Raw genomic sequence first — 27,920 nt, forward strand, 5'->3', positions numbered from 1 at the left:
GCTGGGGATGCTCACCTGGAGAGGAGAGGGCTCCAGGGAGAGCTCAGAGCCCTTCCAGAGCCTAAAGGGGCTCCAGGAGAGCTGGAGAGGGACTGGAGACAAGGGATGGAGGGACAGGATAAGGGGAATGTCTTCATACTGACAGAGGGGAGTGAGATATTAGATGCTGGGAAGAAATTCTTCTCTGTGAGGGTGCTGAGGCCCTGGCACAGGGTGCCAGAGCAGCTGTGGCTGCCCCTGGATCCCTGGCAGTGTCCAAGGCCAGGCTGGACACTGGGGCTTGGAGCAACCTGCGACAGTGGAAGGTGTCTCTGCCCATGGAGGGAGTGGAACAGGATGGTCTTGAAGGTCCCTTCCAACTCAAACCATTCCACGATACTGTGACTGATCCCACCATTTAACTCGCTGCTGCCCCAGCTGGTCCCCAAGCCCCGTCCAGAGACACCCCCCGAGAAGGGGGATGAGGAGTTCAGTGGGGACACGCAGGGCTCGGAGCTGAAAGAACCCGGAGCCCCTGAAAGGGCTGGGGCTGGAAGAGGCTCGGCTGCCAGACCCCCCCTCTTGCTTGGCTCTGGGGGTCGTGGAGGCCGCGTGTCCATCACCAGCCCCGGCCAGGCCGGGCGCTGCGTGTCCCCAGGGTACCTGTGGCCGGGAGGGGACCTCCGGGGCCCGGCTGCACGTTTTCCTGCAAAATGCCCGGTTTTCCCGTCCTGCCGGCGGCCGCACACCCCGCGCCCGCCACCTAACGGCCACCGCCGGCGGACACCGGGATCGGCACCGGGATCCGGCACTGGAATCGGGGCACTGGCACCGGGACCCGGCGTTGGGCACCGGTATCGGTACCAAAATCCGAGCACCGAGACCCAGACACTGGCACCGGGACCCGGGCATTGGGCACCGGTACCAGGATCCGGGCACCGGCACCTGGAACCGGGTTCCGGGCACATGGCATTGACACCGGGCAATGGTACTGGCACCGGCACCGAGATCCGGACTCCGTGCACGAGGCACTGGCATCGGGCACGGTACCGGGCATCCGGCCGATGCCATCACGCCCCGCAACTGGAGCGGCATCCCCCGAATTCCCGCCTGCACCCCCGGACCCCCCCATCCCTTCATCCTGCCGGTCCCCACCTGCCCCCAGTCCCCTTTCGGGCCGATGCCATCCGGGATGCGAAAACCCCCGGTGTCACCCGGGATGCGAGACCACTCAGGTGCCAGTCGCGATGCGACACATATCCATCACCCTAAACCCCCGTGGTCCCCATGCCGGTGGGAGCAGCCCCCCGTCCTCCCCCACCGCCTGCCTTGGCAGCTCCTCCCCACTTCCAGCTTTTTTGGCAGAGGCGCGTCGGCTTGGAGAGAGCAGCGAGGAATTAAAAAAAAAAAAAAAAGAAAAAAAAAGAAAAAAAAAAAAAAAGTGGGGGGGGGAAGGAAAAAAACCCTCCCCGAGCAGCCAGCCCAATCGGCGGGAGAGGCTCGTGTGTGTTTGGCCTTTCCTCATGACGTAGTGTCCTGTGCCTCTACCCCCCCCTCCCTCTCCTTTCCCCCTCCCTCCTCGCCCCCCTCCCCTTCCCCTCGCATCCTTGGAAGCAACAATTAAGCAGCTCTGGGATAAAACACACAGCCCGCGGGAGCACGGAGGCATTCCTTCAAGAGATGGCAAGGCAGGCAGCTGCACCCCTCCTCCCCGGAGTCCTCCTCCTCCTCTCCATCCTCCCGGCTACTCAGCAAGGAGGTAAGGAACGGAAAGCTCCTTCCGTACCCCGGCCAGCGCTTCGTTCCTGTCCTGCGGGGAACCTCCGCCGGCACCGGGGCTGCGACACCCCCACCCTCCGGGCAACCCCTCGCCTGCCCCTCGCCTGCCTCGGCTGCCCTGCCCCGAGCAGGGACGGTCGCCCACCTTGCCTGCCTCCCCGAGGGTGGGTGGGCAGGCCCCGGGTGCCACCTCCGCCGAGGGCTCTTTGCTCCCCAAACCGACACGTGGTTTGTGCCATGCCCGGGTGGGACAGGATGTCACCGAGGGTGACACGGAGCAGTCGGTAACGGCACCGCTGCACCAAGCATTTGTCAGGGGGTGGTTGCGAGGGGTGTCCTGATGAGACACCAGAGGTTTGGGGACATGAGAGGTTTGGAGGCATGAGAGGTTTGGGGGCATGAGAGGCTAGGGAATATGAGAGGCTTGGAGGTACGAAGGGCTCAGGAACACGCAGGCAGGACACCAGGGGTGGCCACCAAACTCCCATGGGACTTAGAAGTGCGAGGGGCCGGGGGAGGTGTCAGCTGTCACCCCGCGGTGCGATGGCAGCGGGAGCTCAGGGCGGTGGGTGAGTGGCAGCATCCCGCAGTCACTGTGTGCACTGTGGGCTGCTCAGTGTGTGGCCGTGACAGCCCCGGGGCCGCTGCAGCTGCAGAGCGACTCGACCCACCCGAACCGCAGGCTGGGGGTGCCGGGGGGCCCTCACACCGCCCTCATCGCCCTTGTGCCACCAGCGTCGGGTCTCTGTCCCAGCGCGGTCCCAGCGCTGTGTGACAACCCAGCCCAGGCACACGCAGGTGTGGCACACGCGGCCGGGGCGGGGAGGTGACAGCCAGCGCAGGGCTCTGTGTCCCAGCCATGTGACACAGCCCGGCCGGCGCAGGGCTCTGTGTCCCAGCCGTGTGACGCAGCCCCGCCAGTGCAGCCGATGCCTGCCTGGTGACCAGCCCCTGTCTCGGCGTCAGACTGGGAGCTGAGCTCCCACTCAGGTGGGGAGAACAGCTGAGCACAGATTCAGAGCCACCACTGAAGTGACCAAACTGGGCAGAGGGCTTTGAGGAGGCGACAGCACCACCAGGGAGGGGACAGTCACCTCTGGAGAGCCGGGTGGTTGTGCCAAGGAGAGCGTGTGATGGGCAGAGGCACCATCGGCCACGGGGTGGTGCCGGGGCTGTCGTGTGGGGCTTGTTGGACAGAGAGGATTTAGGACTGAAGGAGGAGAGGGGGCAGGATACTGTGGGCAATGCCAGGGCTGCATGGGCACCAGGGCAGCCACAGGCTGGGCCACCTGTCACCACGGGCATAGCTCTGAGCAGCTCCATCTGCCCATGCCCTGCAGCTCACGGACCCTGAGCTCAGGCTGGCTGGCCCTGGCTGCACAGGCAGTGGGACCCAGAGCCTGGAGGTGCCTGGGAAGTTGAGCTGCTGTTGGTGCCTAATCCTGCTCAGGGTGCTGGATGGGATGTGCTCAGTCCCGGGCACTCTCCACCTCTGGCAGTGAGAGAGATGTGGCTCGCTGGTCCAGGCTGGCTTTGTTCTGATCCTTCAAGCCGTGGCCAGCTGGGACTGTCTCTGGAGGAATCTGGACCCTGGGTGAGACCCTGCAGCAGTTCCCGAGCAGTTTGGGATTGTTGGCCCCACTCTGGGCCCCGGCTCAGTCCCCAGGCGTGTTTGCTGGTTTGGGAAGCAGCTCACAGAAGTGGTGAGCTGACCCTGGAGATGGTCCCAGTGCTGGTGGGACATGGGAGAAGGCTCTCCCATGGAGGACTGAGCAGTGCCTCTGCAGCCTGGTGCCTCACCCCTGCTCCTGGCAAACCAGCTCTTGGGGACAGAGCTGGCACAGAGGCATGGTGGCATGGTGAGGGGGGATCTCGGGGTGCTGGGGATGGTCAGGGCCATGTCCTCCAGCACTGGCTGCCAGTGCAGCTCAAAATCTCCTGGCAGGAGAGGGAACCCTGAGACATCCCAGGGTTGAGGGGATTCATACCCAGGCTGTCACCTCAGGGAAGTGCCAACAGGCTGAGCTGGAAGCACTCAGGAAACCCCCAGCAGCAGGTCAGGATCAGCCCCTGGGGATCTGCCCCTGGGGAGCAGAGCTGTGCTGGCACTGTGGGGATCTGCACAGCTGGACACGGGTCACTGTAGGGGGGAGGTGCCATGATTCCCGAAAGGTGCCAAGTGCAGCCTGTCCCAGCATCTGGAGCAGGGCACCCATCCCTCAGAGCTTCCATCCATCCCTCAGTGCTTCCTGTGTGGAGCACAGGGGATCCCCCAGCACTGACACCCCCAGGAGGGACAAGAGGGGCCCTGGGGAGGTCCCAGCCCTGCAGGCTCTGGGCCCATGGGGAGCAGCTCGTGTGGGTGCAGAGGGGCAGGCACTGGGTGTGGTAGCACCCAGCCCAGGGCTGTGGAGACCCTCCAAGGACAGCCAAGGTCCCCAGGGTGCGGCTGGGATGGCATCTCCCCTTCCCAGCCGGACCCTGGCCTGCGGGGCTGCTCCCTCCCCTCACAACTGGCAGGGTGCAGCTCATCCGCCAGCGCTCGGAGATGAAAGCTGGAGCTTCAGGGGGGCTGGAGAGGAGCCAGGCCCCAGCAGCAGCCCCCCCGCTCCCCCCGAGCTGCTACCAGCGAGCTCGGCCCGGGATGCAGCACGGCTTCAAAGTCACTTGGAGACCGAATGTTTCCATAACTTTCTCCCAAGAAAAAGAAAACAGCAGAATGAGGGAAGAGGGGAAATATTGGTGGTTTTGCACAGAGGCTCCTCCAGGAGCAGGTGCCCATGGGCACAGAGAGGGGTGAGGAATGAGCGTGTCCTGTGCTGGATTTTCCATTCTGCTCTTGGTCTCAAAACCTATGGAATAGAGAAATCCTCTGCATTTCTGGCTTATGAAGGGAGCTGCAAGCAGATAAAAATGATGCAGCCAATCCAACCAGGATCGGAAGCAGCTCTGGCAGCGGAACAGCATGGATATCCACACCTGTGGATAGAGCTGTGGGGGGAAAAGTCCCGTTCCCATAAACAAGGAGACTCCACACCAGATCCTGAGCACCTCCATGGCTCACACCCTGACACAGCTGGGGCTGCACGAGTGGCTGCAAATTCTCTGGCCCCTGGATTGAGAAGCCATCCCTGGGGTGGGATGCAGGCTCACAGCCAGCCCTGCCCAGGAGACAGGCTGGGAGCCCAGGAAAATCCCCTTCCCAGGGTCCTGGCAGGCTCAGAGCAGAGGCAGCACAGGGCTCCCTCAGCACTGGGAAGCTGCTGACTCAGTCTCCCCTTCCCTGATGTGCCAAGGGAATGAGTGGAGAGGACAAATAGGAGCACACAGACCCCAAACTGGGCTGGGGGCTGCTGGCCCTGAGGCTGGGCAAGGACAGAGATGGCCAGAGAGTGATGGCCAGAGCCCAGTGTGGTCACGGTGTCACCAGTGTGTGGGCTGTCACCAACACCTGTGCTCGGTGGTGCTGCCAGGGGGAGGGGCTGGAGATGCTGGGGGGATCTGGAGAGACCCCCCAGCAGTGCCTGCACCAGGGAACAGCTCCGAGCTGGGCTCTGGGGGAGCAGCTTGTGAAGGAATGTCCAGGGCAGTGCAGATCTGGCCGTGCCTGGCAGCACAGCTGGTCAGGAAGAGCTCCTGAGGGAAAGGTTTATCCCCCTAAAGCCACCACCCAGCCACCCATCCCACTGCCTCTGGGCCATCCCATCTCCTGCCAGGCCATGCTGACCTGCCCCCCACCCACCTTCTGATCTGGGCAAGGAACAGCAGATAGACCAGCACAGCCCCTGCAACCCGCCCAGATGTGTCCAGGCACGGAGCCCTGTCTCTGGGATGGTGCCTGAGGAGCGGGCAGTGACAGCGTCACCACAGTGGGACCCTCCTGGCAGGACCCTCGGTGCCCCAGGAGGGTGGTGATGGTGATAAAGGGATGAGTTTGGCAGCTGTGGCTGTAGGCAGGTGACACCTGGACATTTCTGTGCTCCCCACACCACAGGGATGCTGTGAGAAATCTTTGTCCCAGCTTCCTTGGGAGTCTTCAGCACTGGCACAGGGGGACAGAGGGGTAGGGAAGGTCAGTCCGGGTCCCCCATTGTCACCCCAGCACCAGGGACCTTGCCTGGTTTTGGGGTCTGAGGCCGGGGAGCATGATGGGGGCTGAGCATCCCCTCCTGGGGGGGGACAGTCCCTGGCTGTGCCCGAGGGTCCCTGGCCGTGCCCGGCACTGGCTCCCAGCGGCAGCGGGGCTGGGAGGGAGAACTTGCGCTGTGCGGGTGCTTGGAGTATGTTGGGAAATAAGGCAGGAGCTGGAGCTGTGTTTTTCCAGGCTGAGGGGAGGGGGTGGTGTGGGCGGGGAATGTGCCGGGAAAAGGAGCCGTTCTGTCAGCCCCGGCCGGGACGAGGAGCTGCTCCGGAGCCCCCTGGCCGGGGGCCGGGCCGTGCCAGAGGGCTGAGCACGTGTCCCGTCCTGTCCAAGGGACACTGGCGGAACCTCGGGAGGGGATACAGGGGGGCACAGGCCTGGGGCTGTGTGATGGGTCCTGGCACGGCTCCTGCCCCTGCTGCTGCTGATGTCCTGTCCTGTCACTGAGCGTCCCGACATCTCCTGTGCGCGCACAGCCCGACACCCCTGTCACACACGGGTGTGTCCTGACACCCTGGTGCATCCCTGTGGGGGGCTGGGCATCTCTGCCGGGTGCCCAGGGTGGAAAGGACACGTGAGCAGAGCCCAGGGGACACCCTCACCCCTGCCACTGGTGGGGCACAGTGCAGGGGACGCCCCCCCACGTTTGCCCCACATCTGTGATGGAGATGTGCAGCACAACGTGCTCTGCTCTGTTGTGCCAGCCCTGCCAGCTGCCAGCCCTGCCAGCCACTTGTCCCCCATGGAGCTGGCACTGCCCTGCCCAGCCCCATGGCATTGCACAGCCCGTGGTGGTGCTGCCAGGGCTGTGCCACTGCATGCACCCACCTCCTGGGCCTGGGGAGGCCACTGCAGGTCCTCAGATCCCAGCCAGGCCCCCACAGTGCCCGTGCCCCCTGAAGCCCATCCCCTGTGGCAGCACAGGCAGTGGGGGACTGCGGCCACGGCAGCCCCCCACAGCCTCCTGGCAGCCCCCCTGCCTTGCTCTGTCCTGCAAACCCCACCACAACCCCTCTCCCGCTGCCAGAAGAGGAGCTTCCCTCTGCACTGCAGCCCCCTCGTGTCCCCAACCCACCTGCAAGTCCCTGGCCCACCCACGGCCCTGGTGCAGCTGGGGGGCCAGCTGGAGGTGGCAGCCTGGTGGCCTGCAGCAGACATACCACTGCCAGCATACAAAACAGACAGAAAAACCTTCTTGTGGCCTCTGAGCATGAGCTGAGATGCCGTGGGAAGTGCTGGTACCTGGGTGGTGACCTTAGTGCCACACAGACAGGCAGAGGGACACAGGGGGGTTCCGTGGGTCTCAGCAGTGGCCCCCCAGTCTGCCACCTCAGTGCCGCTGGCCTGAGCTGGCCGTTCCCATTGGCACCTCAGCAGACAGGACACATCCAAGGATCCTGGGGCAGCCCCAGAGGATGCTCAGGCCTGGCTGGGACCATCAGGGACTGTGGAGATGGGCTGGGACAGCCCCACATCCCTGGCCATGCCCAGACACCCCCCCAGAGCCACAGGAGGCTGGAGGCGATGGAGACGGCCCTGGCAGTGGGATGGGGCAGGAGCTGGGAAGCAGAGCTGGACAGCAGCCAGCCCCGTGTCCCTCCCTCCTTCCCATGCAGGCCAGGTCCTGCTGACACCTCCACCGAGGTGCCACGCCTGGGTCCCAGCTGGGGCACCTCCGAGCTCTGCCACCACTGTCACCCCAGGCAAACAGGGACGTGAGGAAAGGCAGGGGCCTGCCCTCGAGCTGCACACCCCAACTCCTCCGCAGGGAGCAGCAGGAGAACCAGGAGGAGCCCCCTGCCTCCCTGCCTGGGACCTCTGGGAGGATTTTAACAAGGGTCTCTTCTCTTGCAGGGGTTCCTGGTGCTATCCCGGGAGGGGGAGTCCCAGGAGGAGGTTTTTTCCCAGGTAAGGGGGCCCAGGCAACATTGGGAGGGGGCATCACCCTGTCTGCAAGGATGGTCAGGTGCCTGGGGGGTCCTTGAATGCCTTTGAGACACCATGGAAGGCTGGGGACCTGCCAGCCAGGATCAGGTGACATGGGGACATCTCCTCTGGCTGCTCAGCATGGACTCAGCATCAGCTCCAGGGTGTGGGGACACGACTGGGTGGCAGTGCCAGGCTTACCCTGGGGACCCCTAACCCAGGGCTGGCACCTAGACCCTGCCCAGCCCTGGCCACAGGTGGTGCTCAGAGGTCACAGCCTGCCCCCAGAACTTCAGTCAAAATCCTGGCGACATGCCAGGGGGGATGACCCATCCCCGACACCCGAGTGACCCTCCTCACCTCTCCAGGGACTCTCAGGAGCCTGGGTAGGTGCTGGGTGCTCCTGGGGCAGTGCTCAGACTGTGCCCTTGTTCGCAGGTGCTGGAGTTGGAGGTTTGGGAGCAGGTGAGTGCTGGGACCCCCAGACAGGCTGTGCTGGGCTGGGGAGAGGGGCAGGATGCCCAGTAGATCTGCCTTGTTTGGGCAGGGAGTCTGCTACGAGGCTTGCCCTGTCCCACGTGTGCCCTGCCCGGGCATGCTCGGAGGGAGGAGAGCTCTGACCCCTCTCCCTCCACTTGCTCTCCCCTAGGACTCGGGGCTGCAGGAAAACCTCCCAAACCAGGTAAGAAGCCTTTCCCTGGCTCTCACCACCCCCAGGCACGCCAGTGCCTGGGACATTTCCCAGCCACTACTGCCTCCACGCTGCTTCCCCGTGGCCAAGGGGGACCCCAGCTGGCCAAGGCACGCCCAGCCCTACCCTGCCACACTAATCCTGCCGCTGGAGCCTCCAGGAGCCTCCCTCCCACACCCTGCTTCAGCGCTGCCCTCTGCCCCCAGCCTCCCAAACCACCCTTTGGGGGTGCTTGCTGCCTGTAAAGTTGCGCCAGAGCTGCGGGAGCAGATGCAAAGCAGGAGCCAGTGTCTTGGTGGGAAGCTGGCAGTGCCTCCACCTGCCTGCCTTCGGGGCCAAGCAGCTTCTGCAGAGGCTCCTGCAGCCCACACCGGGCTTTGCCTGGCCTAGGAGTGCTGGGGAGAGGGTACATTACCAGGAGGGAGGGGAGACACTGGCAGGAGGTTGTGCAGCAGGAGGGCACAGAGCCTGGGGCAGCAGGGACTGAACATGCAATATCTGGGGCCAAGGGAAATCACAGAATCATAGAATGGACTGAGTTGGAAGGGACCTTAAAGCCTGTCCAGTTCCAACCACTGCCACAGGCAGGGACACCTTCCACTGTCCCAGGCTGCTCCAAGCCCGTCCAACCCGGCCTTGGGCACTGCCAGGGATCCAGGGGCAGCCACAGCTGCTCTGGGCACCCTGTGCCCGGGCCTCACCACCTCCAGAGCAGAGAATTTCCTCCTAACATCGAATCTAAATCTCTCCTCTTTCGGTTCAAACCACTCCCCCTTGTCCCGGCAGTCTCTGCCCGGCGCCTTGATCCCCATGGAGAGATGCTGCTTCAGGCAGACCCTGGGGTCTGCTCCGTGCCCACCCCAGGGGTCCCCACTGTGCCCAGGGCAGGGGTACCCCGCGCCCCTGGCCCCCCGAGTCGGCCTGGCTGCGCAGTGGGAGCTGCAGCCCGAGGTGGGGGCTGACAGCCTCCGTTTGCTCAGATTTCAGCTCGTGGAAAGAAAAACAAGGCCCTTTATTTCGGCGTAATTAAAACCAAACGCGGGGCGGCTGCAGGGCCCAGCCGGAGCGGTGTCCGCGCCCGGAGCCAGCGGCTCCGGAATTTGCGCCTGGAGGGAGCGAGGGCTGATGAGCCCCAGATGTTGGAAGGCAGCGCTGGCCAGAGACCCAGGGACTCATTCCTCAGCCATAAACATTTTGGTTCTGTCCCCTTGTGGCCCGGCAGGATGGGGGGTGGGTGAAGCAGAAGGAATGGGATGGAGGACCCAAGTGCTGGCGAGGACATTTGTCACCCATCCCTGTGCCCGTCCCTGGGCTGTTCTCCCATCCCCACGGTGCCACAGGGACTCCTCTGTCCCTCTGGGCCTGGCCACCCCCCACCTCACCCCGCTTCTCTTTCTAGGGGTCGGAGGACTTGGGGGACTCGGCCCCCTTGGCCTGCAGCCAGGTGAGCACTGACCGCTGTCCCCCCTGCTCCGGGCCATCCCCGGGGTGATGTCCCCAGAGACCCACCTTGGGGACAGCACATCCCTTGTCCCCATCTCCACAGCTCTCCAGAGCGTGCTGGGTGGGTCCCATCTGGGCTGGGTGCCCTTCCCAGACCTGAGGGACCACAGGCACCCAACAGGAACCCTGAGGTCCCCCAGCATGATGACATCAACCACAGCGGGGTGACCCCGCAGGAGAGGAGGCACCTGGAGTCCCCGCAGGGCCGGCAGCAGAGGGACAGTGCCTGCAGGGGGTCAGCCAGGGCCTCCAGGGGTGTCAGCATCCACTGCAGGGGGGTCAGGTGTTGTGTGTGCCAGGTGGGATGTGGATGGGAGCACGAATTTGGGGGATGCAGGACAGGGCAGTGCCTGCTAACGCCACCTTGCCCAGCCTAACGCCAGCCCTGGCACTGCCACGCAGCCCCCGCGGCTCACCACCCCCTGTGCCCACCGCGAGGGCAGGACACCCTCTCAGCGGCCATTTTTTAGGGTGCTGATGCAGATTGTTCTCCCCACAGGTGCTGCGGGCCTGTTCCCCGGAGCTGCCTTCCCCGGGGGGGTGTTCCCGGGAGCTGCCTCGGCCGCGGCGCTCAAGGCTGCTGCAAAAGCTGGTGAGCGCTGGGGGGGTCTGGGCAAGGCAATCCCGGGGCTCAGGCAGCCCCCAGGACTCCTGGTATCCCCTGGGAGTCTGGGCCAGGACAGATTTCCCCCTGGAGCCGGGGCTGCAGGCAGGAGCCGATGCTCTCACTGGGCTCCCCAGTGACTCGGAGGGTCCCAGGCGCAAGGAATTGGCCAAACCTGAGCCCCCGGGAGCAAAGACCACAGAACTGCCTGGTCCCCGTGCCCAGTATGGGGGACCCACCCCTGGGATTTCCTCAGGGAATCCCTTTCACCCCCCAAGGGCCATCCTGAGCTTGTCCCTTCTCTGGCACCATTGCAGCCAGCCGCAGGTACACCCCTCTTCCCAATGCCCCCAGGTGCTGGCATTGGAGGCGTGGGTGGAATTGCTGGTCCTGGTGGCCTTGGGGTCTCCACAGGTAGGAAATACCCCTCGCTCCCAGCAGAGCCAAGCCTGGGGCAGAGCTGTCCCCGTGGTGGGCAGGAGCTGGGCCGGGGCTCAGGGGTCTCTGCTGCCCGCAGGTGCCGTGGTACCGGGCGCGGTGCAGCCCGGCCTTGGAGCGGCAGGGAAAGCCCCTAAAATACCAGGTAGGTGACGGCCCCGGCATCAGGGCCGGGGCGGGGAGCGACTCCATCCAGCCCCTCATCCCTGAATTTCTTTTGCCTGCAGGTGCTGGGATTCCTGGAGCTTTTCCAGGTGGCGTGCTCCCCGGAGCAGGTGAGCTGGGGGTGCCCACCCCACCGTCAGCACCTCAACCCTGAGGGGGTGCCAATCCTGCCAGCAGCACCCCAGCCCCGAGGGGGTCCCTGCCCCACCAGCAGCACCCCAACCTCTCATGTGGTCCCCACCCAGTGCCAGCACCCCCGTGGGGAGAGCACCCTGCCCTGCTGCCCACCTGCATCCTGCTGCTCCCCACAGCTTCCAAACCCCTTGGCTGAGGTTACAGTGACATTTCCACCATGCCAAAGGCATGGGGGGACCCGGCACCTGCATCCCGTGCCAAGCTTGGTGGGAGCAGGCAGCACCAGCACTGGGAGAGGAGCTGGCACAGCCACCAGGGCTGGCGCGAGGGAAGGAGGGGGAGGAGGTGGCGGGAGAGAGGAATTCCTCAGTGCAAAGTAATTTGAGGGAGGAAAACTTGTGAAAACAAGATGTTTCGACACTGTCCGAAGCATGTTGCTGGTCAGGAATGTCTTTTCCATGTCTGAAAATGCTCGATTTATAATGAAAGACAGTTGTAGGAGGGGAAAAAGAACCCCAAACCAAAAGGAAATTCAAAACCCAAAAATCCAACCCAAACGACCACGAGGCCACAAGACTGTCTGCTGCCCTGGAGGGCTGGAGAGCCCTGTCTGGTCCCAGGCCACCGAGCATCACCAGGGCAGAGAGCCCTGCCCAGACCTGGCTGCGGCCCTGCTGTCACCAGCACTCTTGAGTGCCCTGTTCCCTGCAGGCTCCCAGTCTGTTCCACAGGCAGCTCCAGGCCTGGAGCAAACCCCTCCTGGCAGCTGGAGGTGCAGGCAGCTGGCACAGGGCAGTCCCAGCAAGCCCTCGAGGGTGAGGGTGCCATGGGTGACAGGGATTTGGAAGCTGGGTGTGGGGGTCTTGGGTAGCAGTAAGATCCCCAGTGAGCCCCCCGGTCACCCCTCTGGTCTCTGCTCCAGGTGTTCGCTTCCCTGGTGTGGGAGTGCTGCCCGGAGTCCCCACTGGAGCTGGAGTCAAGCCTAAAGCCCCAGGTAGGTCCCCTCAATCCCCTTGGAACACTGGGGTTGGCTCAGGGCTGGCTCCAGCTTGGTACCCCAGCCCAGCTTTTGGGGTCACAGCCCTAAAGGGCACTTGGCAGTGAAGCCAGCCTAAAGCTGAATCCACTTAGGTAAATTTGGGCCTCCAGGAGCATCCCAGGGCTCACACAGGTTTCTCTGTGTTTCCTTTTAGGAGTTGGAGCCTTTGGAGGAATCCCTGGTGAGTGTCCCGTCTCTCTAGCCTGTCCTTCTCTTCCTTCCCAAGCCTCTTCCTCACAGCCATGGTCTCCCCACACCAGAAGATGCCTCAGGGCTTCCCAAGCCACCTACTCTCCTCTGCCAGGGTGCCCTGGGGCACCCCCCTCCCTCCGGGACTGGTGGCAGCTGTGGCGCGGGCTCCAGGTGAGAGTCTGCTGTTGGTTTGCAGGACTGGGAGGTTTTGGAGGTCAGCAGCCCGGTGTCCCTCTGGGTTATCCCATCAAAGCTCCTAAGCTCCCAGGTAAGCTCCACAGCCAGCAGAGTGGCTTCACCGTGGGTGAAGGATCCTCAGCAGTGTCAGGAGAAGGACCCGCCGTTCCCCAGGGCTGAGGCATGGTGCCCACAGGTCCCCTGGACCTGGCAGTGCCTGTGCTGGCCCTGGGACAGCAGCACAGAGCCAGGAGCTGTGCCTTGCCCTGCCTGTGGCACACCACGGGCAGCTCCAGGGGTGATGCCTGTGGTCTTGCCCCCGGCTCACGTGGACAATGCTGTGCCTCTCTCCGGCTGTTGTAAGGTAGGAAGGGTCACGTTCTGGGGACACGCTCTGCGCCAGGCCACCCTGGGATGTCCCTGCCACCTCCTGCTGACGCAAGGCACAGCCCTTGCAGGGACGGTCTGCTTTCTGGGCCAGGTGTCCTGGCCCAAGGAGCTGTAGCTGAGGCCACCTGGGCGCTCCAGGCAGATCTCTGTCCCCACTGCCCATCTGGATGGGGCTCAGTCCCAGCCCAGGTCAGCCTGGGGGAGCTCAGCACCCCTTTCCCAGCCCGGGCTGCTCTGGCACTGTCCCCTCCCAGCCCTGTGCCAGGTGCCAGCTCTGTCTGTCCCTGGCAGCCATGCCCACGGAGGGACAGTGGCAGGTTCTGTGCCCTCCAGGGGTCATGCTGCCACCTGACTGCTCCCCAGTGCATCCCGAGGAGGAGGGCAGCCCCATCCGGGCAGGGCCCCCATCCCTGGGGTGCTGGCGCATGCGTTGGAAGTCCGCAGGCGTTTCCCCATGCACCCAAACAAGTTGCTGGAAGCAGGAGAGCCTCGGTGAGAGGAGCCCATGGCAGGCAGCACATCCCAGCACAGCTCCAGCCCCAGCAGCTGTGCTGGCTTCCCCCCAGCAGGGCCCGTGGCCACAAGCAGCAGCAGGGATCCCTGGCCCACTCCAGTTTCCTACAGCAGAGCAGAGTTATGATCCTTGAGGAGACTCAGCCCAGCTGCCGGTGGACCCTGCCTGGGTCCCGGCCCCAGGATAGGGACCTGGACAGTGGGGGTGTCTCCAGACCTTCCTGGGATGCTGGGAGATGCCAGTTTGTCACCTCTGAGGGCTCGGGGCTGGCCGTGCAAGGACAGGCTGTGCTGCTGGCTGTGGAGGCTCTCGCCTTGATGCTGTGGAGGATCCAGGGCTGCCACACGTGGGCTGTCCCCTGCACTGTCCCTGCTGCAGTAGGTCCAGGTTGAGAGGGGATGAGGGGACAGTGGGACAAACAACATTTTCAGTGGAAAATAATCTCTTTAGATGACTTGCTCCTGGGCTGTCCCCACTCAGCAGGTGGCCCTGGGGTCACCCACCTCCCTGGAGGCTCAGTCTGAAGCTGTGGCTGAGGTCAGGGTCTCATTGATGCCCTAGGGATGGGGAGCACTCCCCAGTGTCCAGCTGTGCTTGGTGCTTGGGTGACATTGGTTTGTACAGAGCCCTTCCAGTGTGTGCATCGGCCTGAGCCTGCTGGCAGTGCTGGTGACATTCCCATGGACACAGCCCCAGGGCAGGGGCTGCCTTGCCATCCAGCTGGGGGTGGTGGGGAGCTGGACTTGGACCCGGCAAAACCCTTGGAGACTTAAGGCTTGGACTTCTGACCCTTGGAGTCACCTCCCTGTGTGTCACCCCTTTCCCAGCTTTAGGGTGAGCAAGGTGCTGATAAGGTAGCCCTGGATGGGCAAGGATGGCCCTCCAGGTGGGGGACACCTGGCACAGCTCACTGTGAACCTCTGCCTGCCAGCACTGCTGTGCTGGTGTGGGACACCATGGGATTGCCTGGCAGGATGGAGGGAAATCTGGTCCCCACATGCTGGCTGCTGGGAAGGGATGGTGTCCAGTGCTCAAGGAGATGCTGTGCCATGGTAATTCCATCCTGGCTGCAGGCAGCCACATCCCTGCCCACGGCCCCCACCCTGCGTGCAGTTCGAGGTGTCCTCCCCGGGAATGTGGCAGCCCATGGCCTCGGGCTGCTGCCAGCAGTGATGGGAGCTGGGAACTGCTGGCTGCCAAGCCCACGGTCCCTGCTGAGTCAGGGGCATCCCTGCCATTCCAAGTGCTGGGATCCGGCTCTTTCGCAAGGAGACATTTCCCTGGCCATCTCCCAGCTCATAATCCCTCCCTGTCCCTTTGCTCCGACCTCCTAACGAGGTCACGTTTCAGCCGAGGCTCCCAAGCCCTGATTCCAATTAAAACCTTTCCTTCGGAGCTGGCCGGGGTGCAGCCAGCTGGGTACAGCTCTTGCCATGGGGCTCCCGCAGGACCCCTTGCTGGAGCGGGGTCATGGGAGGCTCCTGCAGAACAGCTTCAGGCGCCACAGCCCTCGGCTTGGGCTCAGAGGGGGCGGCTCTTTCAGTCACTGCTTCCAAGGTGAGGGAGAACAGCATCTCCTGGCCCAGCTCCAGCACGGGGGTTTGTATCCCGGAGGATTCACTGTCACAGTGGACGGAGCCCCTGGGCCGGTGCCGCAGGGCCCTGACAGAGCAGGGCCATGCCATGGGGCAGAGGGGACAGGGCTGGCAGCAGCCAGGTGCTAACCCCTCCTTCTCTCCTCTCCTCTCATCTCCAGGTGGTTATGGACTGCCCTACACCAATGGTAAGCTGCCCCATGGTGAGTGCTTGTGTCCTCACTCCTCATGGTTCCACTGGCTGCCACCATGACCTCGTGGCCACCGACCCTCAGGGCGGTGTGAGGGATATCCTGCTCCCAGGGTGAGGTGGTCCACTGGGGACCTCGTGCCTTGCCCATGGTGGCTGTGGACCAGCCTGGGAACTCAACTCTCCTGGCATTCCTGGGAGCTGTTAATCCATAGGATACACCCTGAGCCACTCCAGCTTCAGACAGAGATGTTTGAACTGGGATCTCAAGTGGGGAGGAGCTGGCTTTGGCATCCCCTCGCATGCTCTGGTGCCAGGGCAGGAGATCCAAGGGAGCCGCTCTGTCTGTCTCGTTGTCCTTCCCCTGGCCAGTGCCTGACCTGGCTCTGCCGCTGTGCTGTGATTGCAGGCCTCAGGCCCGGCGGGATAGGAGCCGGCCTCCTGGCAGGAAAGGCAGGATACCCTACCGGGACAGGTACACTCCAACCCCGCAGTCCCAGGGTGGGGACTGGCATGGGCACGGCAGTGGAGCGCACACTGTGTCCCCTTGCCGGCCCCTGGATGGGAGTTGGGCACTGCCCGGCTGTCTGGGGACTGCAGGGACAGCCTAAACGGGAGCAGCACCTCCCACAGGAGAGGGGGACGGATGCTGGCAGGAGTGCTCTGTCCCCAGGGTCCCTGTGGGGTGGGGGAGCTGAGGTGGGAATGGTCTCAGGACTGCAGTGGCTCAGTGCCTGTGTCCCTCCGCAGGGGTCGGAGCACAGGCGGCGGCGGCGAAGGCAGCAGCGAAACTTGGTGAGTCGCCCTCCGTGGCACAAACAGCACCCATCTTCCCAGCAGGGAGCTGCTCCCTCTCCCTGCTCCCTCCCTCCCAGCCCCGGGGATACTGGCTGTGTCCCCGTGTCCCCATTGACCGTGCTGTCCCCCGTGGCAGGAGCTGGTGTCTTGCCTGGCGTTGGCGGCATCCCGGGAGTTGCACCCGGTGTCGGCATCGGCGGTGTCCCAGGAGTTGGAGGTGAGGCGATGAGAGGGCTCTGTCCTGGGGCTTGGGGAGGGTCTCCTTCCCTTATCCCACGTCCCTGACTCTATCCCGCTATCCCGGCAGTTGGAGGACCGGCAGCGGCGGCAGCAGCAGCGAAGGCAGCGGCAAAGGCAGGAGCTTTTGGTGAGTTCCTGCTGCCTTGGACAGATCTCGGGACAGGGATAAGCCGTGCATCAATGCCAGGGGCTGCGTGGCTCCACAGCTGCCCCAGCAGCCCCTATCCCATCCTCTGGGGTGCTCTCCCTGCCCCCTGTCCCTCAAGCAGCTTTTCCAGCAGTGATGAAGGGCTGATGGGCCCCTCGGGATGCAGCAGCCTGGCAGGGGGCAGAGCATGCCCATCACAAGCGGTCTCTCCATGAGATGTGGCTTTGCAGTGCCAGGTGCCAGCAGGGTGGCCGGGACTTGGTGTCTCTGCTGAGCTGTCCTTCCCTGGTGAGGGATGCTCCTGCTGATGCAGATCTCCGCTTCTTCTCCCTTGACTGCTCCGTGGGAGAAAAGTGAGGAGCAAATCACACATGGGAGCATTTAGAGAAAACGTGCCAGCCCTGAGGCAGCTGGGATGTATAGCCAAAGCCATGGGGGACCCTGGGAGTCCCCAGGCCAGGGGCCTGAGGGGTGTAGGGAGCTGGGAATCAAATTCCTTGTTACATCCCAGGTACCCTGAGGAGCTGCTTTAGGATGAGTGAGGAGCCCACCACAAAGCCGGTGCCCAAGAGACTCCTGTGACCGTGGGACAGACCATGTCTGAGAGAGGGGTGTCTGTGGGGGTCTGACCACTCTGCTTTCCTCCAGGTCCAGGGGCAGTGCCTGGAGTCGGAGGTGTCCCTGGCTTGGTACCCGGTGTCGGAGCTGTCCCCGGGGCGGTGCCCGGCGTCGGAGGTGTCCCCGGGGTGGCAGGTGACTGTTCCAGGAGCCCTGTCCCCGTGGCCCGGCTCTGTGGGGCCATGGTGGCTGAGGGTCCCTGTCTCCCTTGTCCCCAGGGGTGCCGTCGGCGGCAGCAGCAGCGAAGGCAGCTAAGTACGGTATGTGCTGTGCGGGAACCCTGCCCGCCCTGCCCACCCTGACACACGGGGGGTGCCCAGCACGGGCTGTCCCCTGGGATCATCCTGAGGGGAAATGGGGAATGCTCAGCCCAGCTCCTGGCTGCTCTTCCTGGGCCTGGCTCCAATCTGCAGGGCAGGACCTTCTCCCTCTGCAGGGTTTCTCCAGGCTGCCTTTTGGAAGTGAACAATGAGCCCCAAATCATGGCTTTGGATTCCTCTGAATTCTTGGATTTTGTGCAAAATCTCTTTTCCAGCAGCAGCCCTGACAAAAGTTCTGCTGCCCAAGGGCTCAGGCTTGCTGGCATTAGGGCAGGGATTCCTGGCAGAGGGGCCCTTGCCCAGGGTCACTGTCCTGGTTGGATGGTAGGATCCAACAGGTATAAACCCCCCCAAGGGGCTCACTGGAGACATGGATATGGCCAAACAGCAGGGATGCCTTGATCTTGGGCCAACGGAGGAGTCAGAACTGGCCCTGAGGTTCTGTGCAGGACTGGCTTCCACGTGCTGCTCCAAAAGGCAGAGCCAGCAGTTGGTACCTGGCCAGGTCCCAGGACCTTCTCCTCCATCTTCACTGCAGAGCCCTGGGAGTCCCCAGGAGGAGCTATGGTCAGTGGCAGCTCTCATTTGAGGGTTAAACCACTGATGCCCCCTCTCTTCCATTTCTCTTCCACACTTTGTAGAAAAAAATCCCTCCACTGGCCCAGGGAAGGATGGGATTCAGGAATTCGGGCAGGAAGTCAGCAGTGCTTGCTCAGTGCTGCGGTGGCCCTGCTGTCCATGAGGACAAAGCCCTCTGACACTCAGTCCTTGCAGAAGTGACCTGATGCTTGTCCGTGCGGCACTAACGTGTGCCAGCAGGTCCAGGCTGTCAGCTCCCCAGTCTGACCAGTGCCCTCCCAGACACCTGCTGGGGAGACCCAGCCACTTCTGCTGCGTGGCCTGTCTGGCTGCAAGGCTTGATGTCCCTATGACAAGGAGCACCTTGGGCCCCTGTCAGGATGAGGGTCCTTGTGGTCCCTGTGCTGGTGACTTCCTGGCAATCGCTGGCAGAGTCACGGGGCTGATCCCTGCCCTGCCCCGCTGGGGTCTCTCCTGGATGAGGCCGTGGATGCTCCGGTCCCCAGGACACGATGGTGACACAGAGCCATGGCAGGTGCCACCTTTGGGCTCTTGCTGCAGCCAGCTCTGATTTGTCCCCCCTTGTTCCCGGCAGGCGCCGGTGTTCCCGGTGTCGGTGTGGGCGGCGTCCCCGGCCTCGTGCCCGGAGTCGGAGGTGTCCCTGGCTTGGTACCCGGTGTCGGAGCTGTCCCCGGGGCGGTGCCCGGCGTCGGAGGTGTCCCCGGGGTGGCAGGTGACTGTTCCAGGAGCCCTGTCCCCGTGGCCCGGCTCTGTGGGGCCATGGTGGCTGAGGGTCCCTGTCTCCCTTGTCCCCAGGGGTGCCGTCGGCGGCAGCAGCAGCGAAGGCAGCTAAGTACGGTATGTGCTGTGCGGGAACCCTGCCCGCCCTGCCCACCCTGACACACGGGGGGTGCCCAGCACGGGCTGTCCCCTGGGATCATCCTGAGGGGAAATGGGGAATGCTCAGCCCAGCTCCTGGCTGCTCTTCCTGGGCCTGGCTCCAATCTGCAGGACAGGACCTTCTCCCTCTGCAGGGTTTCTCCAGGCTGCCTTTTGGAAGTGAACAATGAGCCCCAAATCATGGCTTTAGATTTAACTGACTTCTTGGATTTCCACCAAATCCATTTCCAGCAGCTGGTCTGTTGCAGGATCTGCTGCCCAAGGGCTCAGGGTTGCTGGCATTAGGGCAGAGATTCCTGGCAGAGTGGCCTCTGCCTAGGGTTACTGTCCTCCTAGATGTGGTGGGATGGTGGGATCCATCAGGTATAACCACTACCAAGGGGCTACAGTGGAGCCAAGGGTCATGGCCAAGCAGCCGGGCAGTCTGGGGCTTGGGCCCAGGGAGGAGTCAGAACTGGCCCTGAGGATTCAAACAGCGTTGGTGGTTCAGGTTCTTCTAGAAAAGACAGAGCCAGCTCTTACCTTGCCAGGTTTCAGGATCTTCTCCTTCATTCTTACTGTGGAGCCCTGGGAATCTCCATGAGGAGCCCTGGGAATCTCAACAAGGAGCCATGTCCAATGCCAACTCTCATTTGAGATTTAAACTGTTGATGCCCATCTCTTCTATACTGGGTAGAAAAAAATCCCTCCACTGGCCCAGGGAAGGATGGGATTCAGGAATTCGGGCAGGAAGTCAGCAGGGCTTGCTCAGTGCTGCGGTGGCCCTGCTGTCCATGAGGACAAAGCCCTCTGACACTCAGTCCTTGCAGAAGTGACCTGATGCTTGTCCGTGCGGCACTAACGTGTGCCAGCAGGTCCAGGCTGTCAGCTCCCCAGTCTGACCAGTGCCCTCCCAGACACCTGCTGGGGAGACCCAGCCACTTCTGCTGCGTGGCCTGTCTGGCTGCAAGGCTTGATGTCCCTATGACAAGGAGCACCTTGGGCCCCTGTCAGGATGAGGGTCCTTGTGGTCCCTGTGCTGGTGACTTCCTGGCAATCGCTGGCAGAGTCACGGGGCTGATCCCTGCCCTGCCCCGCTGGGGTCTCTCCTGGATGAGGCCGTGGATGCTCCGGTCCCCAGGACACGATGGTGACACAGAGCCATGGCAGGTGCCACCTTTGGGCTCTTGCTGCAGCCAGCTCTGATTTGTCCCCCCTTGTTCCCGGCAGGCGCCGGTGTTCCCGGTGTCGGTGTGGGCGGCGTCCCCGGCCTCGTGCCCGGAGTCGGAGGTGTCCCTGGCTTGGTACCCGGTGTCGGAGCTGTCCCCGGGGCGGTGCCCGGCGTCGGAGGTGTCCCCGGGGTGGCAGGTGACTGTTCCAGGAGCCCTGTCCCCGTGGCCCGGCTCTGTGGGGCCATGGTGGCTGAGGGTCCCTGTCTCCCTTGTCCCCAGGGGTGCCGTCGGCGGCAGCAGCAGCGAAGGCAGCTAAGTACGGTATGTGCTGTGCGGGAACCCTGCCCGCCCTGCCCACCCTGACACACGGGGGGTGCCCAGCACGGGCTGTCCCCTGGGATCATCCTGAGGGGAAATGGGGAATGCTCAGCCCAGCTCCTGGCTGCTCTTCCTGGGCCTGGCTCCAATCTGCAGGACAGGACCTTCTCCCTCTGCAGGGTTTCTCCAGGCTGCCTTTTGGAAGTGAACAATGAGCCCCAAATCATGGCTTTAGATTTAACTGACTTCTTGGATTTCCACCAAATCCATTTCCAGCAGCTGGTCTGTTGCAGGATCTGCTGCCCAAGGGCTCAGGGTTGCTGGCATTAGGGCAGAGATTCCTGGCAGAGTGGCCTCTGCCTAGGGTTACTGTCCTCCTAGATGTGGTGGGATGGTGGGATCCATCAGGTATAACCACTACCAAGGGGCTACAGTGGAGCCAAGGGTCATGGCCAAGCAGCCGGGCAGTCTGGGGCTTGGGCCCAGGGAGGAGTCAGAACTGGCCCTGAGGATTCAAACAGCGTTGGTGGTTCAGGTTCTTCTAGAAAAGACAGAGCCAGCTCTTACCTTGCCAGGTTTCAGGATCTTCTCCTTCATTCTTACTGTGGAGCCCTGGGAATCTCCATGAGGAGCCCTGGGAATCTCAACAAGGAGCCATGTCCAATGCCAACTCTCATTTGAGATTTAAACTGTTGATGCCCATCTCTTCTATACTGGGTAGAAAAAAATCCCTCCACTGGCCCAGGGAAGGATGGGATTCAGGAATTCGGGCAGGAAGTCAGCAGGGCTTGCTCAGTGCTGCGGTGGCCCTGCTGTCCATGAGGACAAAGCCCTCTGACACTCAGTCCTTGCAGAAGTGACCTGATGCTTGTCCGTGCGGCACTAACGTGTGCCAGCAGGTCCAGGCTGTCAGCTCCCCAGTCTGACCAGTGCCCTCCCAGACACCTGCTGGGGAGACCCAGCCACTTCTGCTGCGTGGCCTGTCTGGCTGCAAGGCTTGATGTCCCTATGACAAGGAGCACCTTGGGCCCCTGTCAGGATGAGGGTCCTTGTGGTCCCTGTGCTGGTGACTTCCTGGCAATCGCTGGCAGAGTCACGGGGCTGATCCCTGCCCTGCCCCGCTGGGGTCTCTCCTGGATGAGGCCGTGGATGCTCCGGTCCCCAGGACACGATGGTGACACAGAGCCATGGCAGGTGCCACCTTTGGGCTCTTGCTGCAGCCAGCTCTGATTTGTCCCCCCTTGTTCCCGGCAGGCGCCGGTGTTCCCGGTGTCGGTGTGGGCGGCGTCCCCGGCCTCGTGCCCGGAGTCGGAGGTGTCCCTGGCTTGGTACCCGGTGTCGGAGCTGTCCCCGGGGCGGTGCCCGGCGTCGGAGGTGTCCCCGGGGTGGCAGGTGACTGTTCCAGGAGCCCTGTCCCCGTGGCCCGGCTCTGTGGGGCCATGGTGGCTGAGGGTCCCTGTCTCCCTTGTCCCCAGGGGTGCCGTCGGCGGCAGCAGCAGCGAAGGCAGCTAAGTATGGTATGTGCTGTGCGGGGCCCACGGTCACTTGCCTGATAAACCTTCTGGGATCCTGGAATGCCTCCCACTGGGTCTACCAAGACATGGAACTGATCCCTCTCCTGCCCCGCTTGGGTCTCTCCTTGAAGTGGCTGTGGATGGTCTGCTCTCTTGGCCATGATTATGAGACAGGGCCAGACAAGGCCCAGCCTTTCAGCTGTTGCTGCAGCCAGATCTGACTTCTCTCATCTCTCTCCCTGCAGGTGCTGGCGTTCCTGGCATCGCTGGTGTTCCCGGTGTTCCTGGTGTTCCTGGAGTTCCCAGTGTCCCTGGTGTCCCAGCCATTCCTGGCGTGCCTGGGGTTCCTGGTGCTGTGCCCGGTGTTGGAGGTGAGCAGATGGTCTGTCACCATCTGCTGATAGGATGCTGGCCTCTGCAGCGCCCTGACTGTGTCCCTTGTGTCCCCGCAGTGGGTGGCCCAGCAGCAGCGGCCGCAGCCAAGGCTGCAGCGAAAGCAGCAGCGATCGGTGAGTCACCACTGTCACGAGCGTCACCATCGGCTGTCCCAGGGAGGGAGGAGGTGTGCTGGCACACAGGAGAGGTGGGGACACCCCGGTGCTGTGGAGGTCAGTGGGATTCCTGCTGTGGAGTCTGCCCCCTCGGACACATCCCTGAACCTCTGTGCAGGAGCAGGAGCCGTGCCTGGCGTTGGTGTGCCTGGCGTTGGTGTGCCCGGCGTTGGCGTTCCCGGAGTGGGTGTTCCTGGAGTGGGTGTGCCTGGTGTTGGCGTGCCCGGTCTGGTGCCTGGGGTCGGCGTTCCAGGTGAGATGGTGCCCAAGGGATGCTCAGATGTCCCCAGCAGTGCTGGTGGAACGCACTCCTGACCCTCTCACTCCCTGTCCCCCAGGAGGCCCAGCAGCCGCTGCCAAAGCAGCCGCCAAAGCAGCCAAGTACGGTAAGCCGGGATCTCTCTGGGGTCATCCCACATGTCCTGTCTCCTGCTCATCCCCACCCCAGGCTGCTCCCCTTTTGGGGCTGAGGCCCAGCAGTGCCTGGGGTCCCTTGGGGTCGGGGTGAGGGATGAGCTCCCCAAAAGGCTGAATGTGGGATGAGGTTCTGGCTGTGTCAGGGCTGCTCTCCAGAGAGCTGAGCCCCGTGGAGCGTCTGAGTTCACCATCTTCTCATACTTTGGTCTATCCATACACCATTTTGCCCATACAACCACCTAAGTGTCTATCTGTCCCCTTCTCCATCCATCTGTACCTCCTCCATTCATCTGTTCAGTCACTCCACATCCATCCACAAATCCATCCATCTATCTGCATATCCATCTCACCATCCCTTCAACCATTAGTGCACCTCATCATCCCTCCATTCATCCATCCCTTCAACCATTCAACCACTCCCCATTCACACACACCTCCCCTCCCACATCTCACCACCCCTCCATCCATCCATCCATCTGGCCATCCCATCATCCATGTGTCCATCTCAGTATCCATTCATCCATCCATCTCACCATCCATCCAAATATTCATCCATCCTACCATCATTTCAACTACTCCTCATCCATCCACACATCCATCTCATAATCCATCCACCCACCCCCACCCTCTAGCCTGCCATTCCTTCTCATCCAACTCCTTCTACCATGTTTCTTCTGAGCTGAAGGCCCAGTCCTTCTCTTTCTCCTTGCAGGAGTAGGTGGCCTGGCTCCCGGCGTGGGTGGCCTGGCTCCCGGTGTGGGTGGCCTGGCTCCCGGCGTGGGTGGCCTGGTTCCTGGAGTAGGTGGCCTGGTTCCTGGTGTTGGAGGTGTCCCAGGTGAGGAGGAGGAGGGCGAATGTGAGGGCAGCCTGACTGGTGTGGGGGCAGTTGTGGGGGCAGAACAGGCTTGAGGAGAACTTCAGCAGTGTCCCCTGGGTGGATGCAGACGAGGCCTGAGGGATGGTTTGCTGTGAGGCCTCCCCAGGGTCTGACCCCCCCTTGCTGTCTTTGCCCAGGTGTTGGAGGTCCAGCAGCAGCGGCCAAAGCAGCAGCCAAGGCAGCCAAATTTGGTGAGTCAGCCTGTGGAGCCCCTCAGGCTCCCCGCCAGCCCTGGTGTGGCACTGACCAGTGCAGAGGATGCTGGGCATGGGCACCCAGGCCTGGCACATCATCCCACGTGAGCGTGGGGATCACGCCTGCTGCCTCACCCCTCTCTCTGCAGGTGCCGGGGTTGGGGGGGTGCCAGGGGTCGTACCTGGCGTGGGCGGAGTGCCCGGAGTGACACCCGGTGTTGGTGGCGTGCCCGGCTTGGTGCCAGGGGTAGGAGTACCTGGAACTGGCATCATTCCCGGGGCAGGTACATGCTTTGTCCCGCCCTGCTTGGCGACAGTGGTGGCTGGGAATGCTAAAAGCCACCGAGCCACATCAAGGGGTGGCAGGGAGGGATTGAGGCGGGAGGGAGGGTTGTGGCACATGAGAGCGGTGTGGGGGTGACTGTCCTAACCATGGTGTCCTCACTCACTCTGCAGGCATTCCCCAAGTAGGGGTGCAGCCTGGTGCTAAACCTCCCAAATTCGGTACGTACCCCTGCCGCAGGGCCACCTCAGACACCCTTCTTCTGTGGCCATCGGGGTGCTGGTCTCTCTTCCCTGCGTGCCCACTTTGCCCCAATGGCCCAGGCGTGGGAAGGGGTGTGCTGTCACCCATGGGTGCAAAGTGCCACCTGTACCCCCTGCTCTGAACTCGCTGATGACAGTTTTCTCCTTCATGTGTCACGCGGGGGCTGAAGCCCCTCTGGGTACTGTGAGATGGGTGCTGGGGACTCCCAGCATGGGTGCCAGGGCCACCCCAGCAGGTTGGGCAGTGGCTGGGGGTGCTCCGAGCTGGGGGTGCCAGGCTAGGGGGGACAGGTGTTAATGGTGTCTCTCTGGCAGGTGTTCCTGGGGTTGGAGTCCCAGGCGTTGGTGGCCTCCCAGGTAAGTGCTGGCAGGAGCTGAGCCCAGGCAGTGGGGATGTGCAGGCAGAGGGATGCTCCCCTAGATGGGTGGAGCTGGAGGAATGCTCCCTCTGGGCATGGTGGGAGTGGGGCTGCCCGAGAAAGGATGAGCACACTAGGGACTGGGTGAGGAGCGGATCAGACACTGGGGACACTGTCTGTCCCTGCTGGTGCTCACCCGGGCTGCTTCTTGTAGGTGGCCTTGGAGTCGGTGGGCTCGGAGTTGGTGGCCTCGGTGAGTGATGCTGGTCCCGGTGTGAGGCTCCCCAGGGCTGGGCTGCAGGGAACAGCAGCAGCAGTGGAGTGCTGGCAGAGCCATGAAAAGGAAAGGGAGTCTGCGGGTCACTTCTGTCCCCTCCCAGTCTCACAGTACAATCCCACCCTGCACTGTCACTGTCCCCTGTCCTGTTTGTCACCTGCCCTGTTCCCAGGGGGTGATCCAAAGGGATTGCCATTGTTGAGAAGGACCGAGGACCGAATGCCCCAGCCTTGCCCATGCCATGGGAACAGGGGATGGTATTGTACCCTGTCCCCAACGTGTGGAGATGCAGGTCCCTCCTAGGACCCTCTGGGCCCCTCCTGAAGGGTCTGGGTATGCCCTGGGGCAGTGACTCTGGGCAGGGGCTGCACTGGTGCCCCCCTCTGACTTAGGACTCTTGTATCCAGGAGCTGCTGGGAAACCTCCCAAGCCAGGTAAGGGACAGCCAGAGGGGCTGGAAGAGTGACTCCAGTCCCTGTCCCCATCCACATTCCCATGGCTGTGCTCACGCTCCTCACCCTCACTGGGGCTCACCCACCTGCAGGTTTTGGTGCTGGGGGGCTGCAGCCAGGTGAGTGCTGCAGTTTGGGGCTGGCGTGGGAGTGTGTCCCCTGTCCTGCCACACTCATCCCCGCTTGCTGTCCCCACGCTGCTGCCGTTCCCTGCTGGGCACTCGGCTGCCTGGGAGAGCACTGGGAAGCCAGAGAGGTGCCAGGGTGGGGATGGCGGCTTTTGCATCAGCTCCTGTCCCTGGAGTAAGCAAGGGATCCCAGCCAAGCCGTCCCCAGTCCACGCTAGAGTGGCACTGCTGTCACCGGCTGTCACTGGCTGTCGCTTTTTCCCCAGGCGTTGGAGTTCCAGGCTTCGGCGTATCACCGGTATTTCCAGGTACCACCCCCAGCTCGGCACCTAAGCACACACCCGGGGCCTGTGTCGGTGCCTGGCCAGCTCATGGGGACACGGCCACGGGCTGGGGAGGGACCCCGGGCGCTGGGCTCAGCTGGGACTGGCCTGGGGGGTGTGGAGCAGAGAAATGGGGGTGCTCCGTGCATGCTGAGGGCTTCGCTCTCCTTTCAGGTGGGGTCGGCGGCCTGGGATTCGGTGGTGAGTATCCATTCTCCCCGCGGGGCGTTTTGGGGTGGTGGGGGGGGGGGGGGTATCCCCGCGGGGATCCCGCTCACCCTGCTCTGCCTTCCCGCTGCAGGGAAGCCCCCCAAGCCCTACGGAGGAGCTCTGGGTGCCCTGGGCTTTAGAGGTGAGCGCGGTCCCCCGCTGTCGGGGGCCTGTCCTGCCCCCAGCCCCTGCCCCATCCCTGCGGGGCGCTCGCAGGGAGGGCTCACCCGCATCCCCCGCGGCAGGCGGCGCGGGCTGCGCGGCAGGGAAGTACTGCGGAAGGAAGCGGAAGTAACGCTCCGCCACCCATCACCTCATGAACTTTGGTGCTACTGCATGGTCCAGAATGTAAATCCGAAGCAAAGCTGAGACACCCTCTCCTCAAGCCCCGGACCACCCCCCCCCCCCCCCGCCGTCCATCCCGGGGCCGTGCCCGGCCCCGCGTTTCCCGGAGGGACCCCGCGTTCCCCGGCAGCGCCCGCCCCCCCCCCGCCCCTCGGTCCCGGCAGGGAGCGCGGAATAAACTGCGGGGAGCAGCCGTCCCCCTTGGTGCTATCGCTCTCTGCGGGATTTGGGGGGGCCTGGGCTGTCGCGCCCCTCCCCAGCCCCAGAGCTGACCTCCGGAGGGGGGGGACACAGGATGAGGGGCACCCCACATTGGAGGAAGGGAGGGAGGGAGGGAAGGGGATGCCGGCGGCGGGGGCTGTGCGGGGAGCCCCGTCAGCCCGGCCCCCACCCCAGTCCCCGCGCTCCCCCCGGTTTGGGGGGGGCCGCGGGCAGGAGGGGCTCAGTCCCTTCACGTTGCTCACTTTGCTATAACTGGGTGGGACGCCCTATACAGAGGGACTTGCTTCTGACAGACTAATAAAGGACAAGTTTTTAAAGGATTCTGGCTCCAACCTGTGTGTCGTGTCCATGCCACCGTGGCGGTGGCAATGATGCAGGGGTTCACCCCAGCCCGTGGCACTGCACGAGCCTGGAGCCGTGCTGGGTCCTTGCTTCAGGGCTGTTGCTTGTCCCACGGCATGGTCACAGCCCTGGGACACGCGTGTTATGGACAAAGTCAATTGGGGAGGCTAATTATAGATAAATCAATTAACAAGAATTTATTAAGCAAGCGGTATTAAGCAAAAAACAGCGCTGGGCGGCCGGGGAGTTTCCACTCTGCCACGGCGCACCTTCCCCCTTTGACCTTTTTGTTTTTATAGTCCCCCCTTTTTTTTGGTTGACGTATTTTCTCTCTATGTACTCTGTGCTGGTGCAATTGGTTGCTAGGGGGTCCTTTTTCTCTCTGCCCTTGGTGATCATAGGGATGAAAGCTCCTTATCTTCTTTGCCGGTTGTCCTTGGTCTAAAAGTTAGCTTGTATATAGTTAGTTACACAGTCTTCTGTGCTAGCTGCATTTGCACAATTCTTAAGCAGAATACTTGTTGTTTATCAAACCCCCCCCTTTTTTTTTTTTTTCTCCTCTTTCTCTTCTCACAGTCTGAAATTCTCTATTCAGTTTAAATTCTTATTTTCTTTCAATGTTCGTTTTGATGA

The 27,920-nt window shown here is 62.9% G+C and overlaps 1 protein-coding gene across 9 annotated transcripts; it reads left to right on the forward strand.

The window, feature by feature from the left end:
- The first annotated feature begins 1,577 nt into the window (after positions 1-1,577).
- ELN (elastin) lies at positions 1,578-27,265 on the forward strand. Of its 9 annotated transcripts, XM_053995371.1 has the most exons (40): positions 1,587-1,738; positions 7,754-7,807; positions 8,264-8,290; positions 8,475-8,507; positions 9,916-9,960; positions 10,519-10,611; positions 10,978-11,037; positions 11,141-11,206; positions 11,289-11,336; positions 12,284-12,355; positions 12,555-12,581; positions 12,789-12,860; positions 15,430-15,456; positions 15,868-15,933; positions 16,209-16,253; positions 16,393-16,473; positions 16,564-16,623; positions 17,293-17,397; positions 17,481-17,522; positions 18,757-18,894; positions 18,978-19,019; positions 20,271-20,408; positions 20,492-20,533; positions 21,785-21,922; positions 22,006-22,047; positions 22,290-22,415; positions 22,497-22,553; positions 22,714-22,848; positions 22,934-22,981; positions 23,725-23,847; positions 24,027-24,080; positions 24,233-24,367; positions 24,540-24,587; positions 24,945-24,986; positions 25,203-25,241; positions 25,673-25,699; positions 26,112-26,153; positions 26,343-26,369; positions 26,470-26,520; positions 26,624-27,265. In XM_053995371.1, the coding sequence occupies exons 1-40, from the start codon at positions 1,660-1,662 to the stop codon at positions 26,671-26,673; spliced, it is 2,646 nt and encodes an 881-aa protein (XP_053851346.1). In that variant the 5' UTR covers positions 1,587-1,659; the 3' UTR covers positions 26,674-27,265. The 9 variants fall into 9 exon arrangements, with proteins under 9 accessions (XP_053851354.1, XP_053851345.1, XP_053851350.1 ...); XM_053995374.1 differs by lacking the exon at positions 25,673-25,699; XM_053995376.1 differs by lacking the exons at positions 25,673-25,699; positions 26,112-26,153.
- The last annotated feature ends 655 nt before the right edge of the window (positions 27,266-27,920 follow it).

This window comes from Vidua macroura, chromosome 20 (genome assembly GCF_024509145.1).
Source record: "Vidua macroura isolate BioBank_ID:100142 chromosome 20, ASM2450914v1, whole genome shotgun sequence".
In the NCBI taxonomy this organism is placed as follows: Eukaryota; Metazoa; Chordata; class Aves; order Passeriformes; family Viduidae; genus Vidua; species Vidua macroura.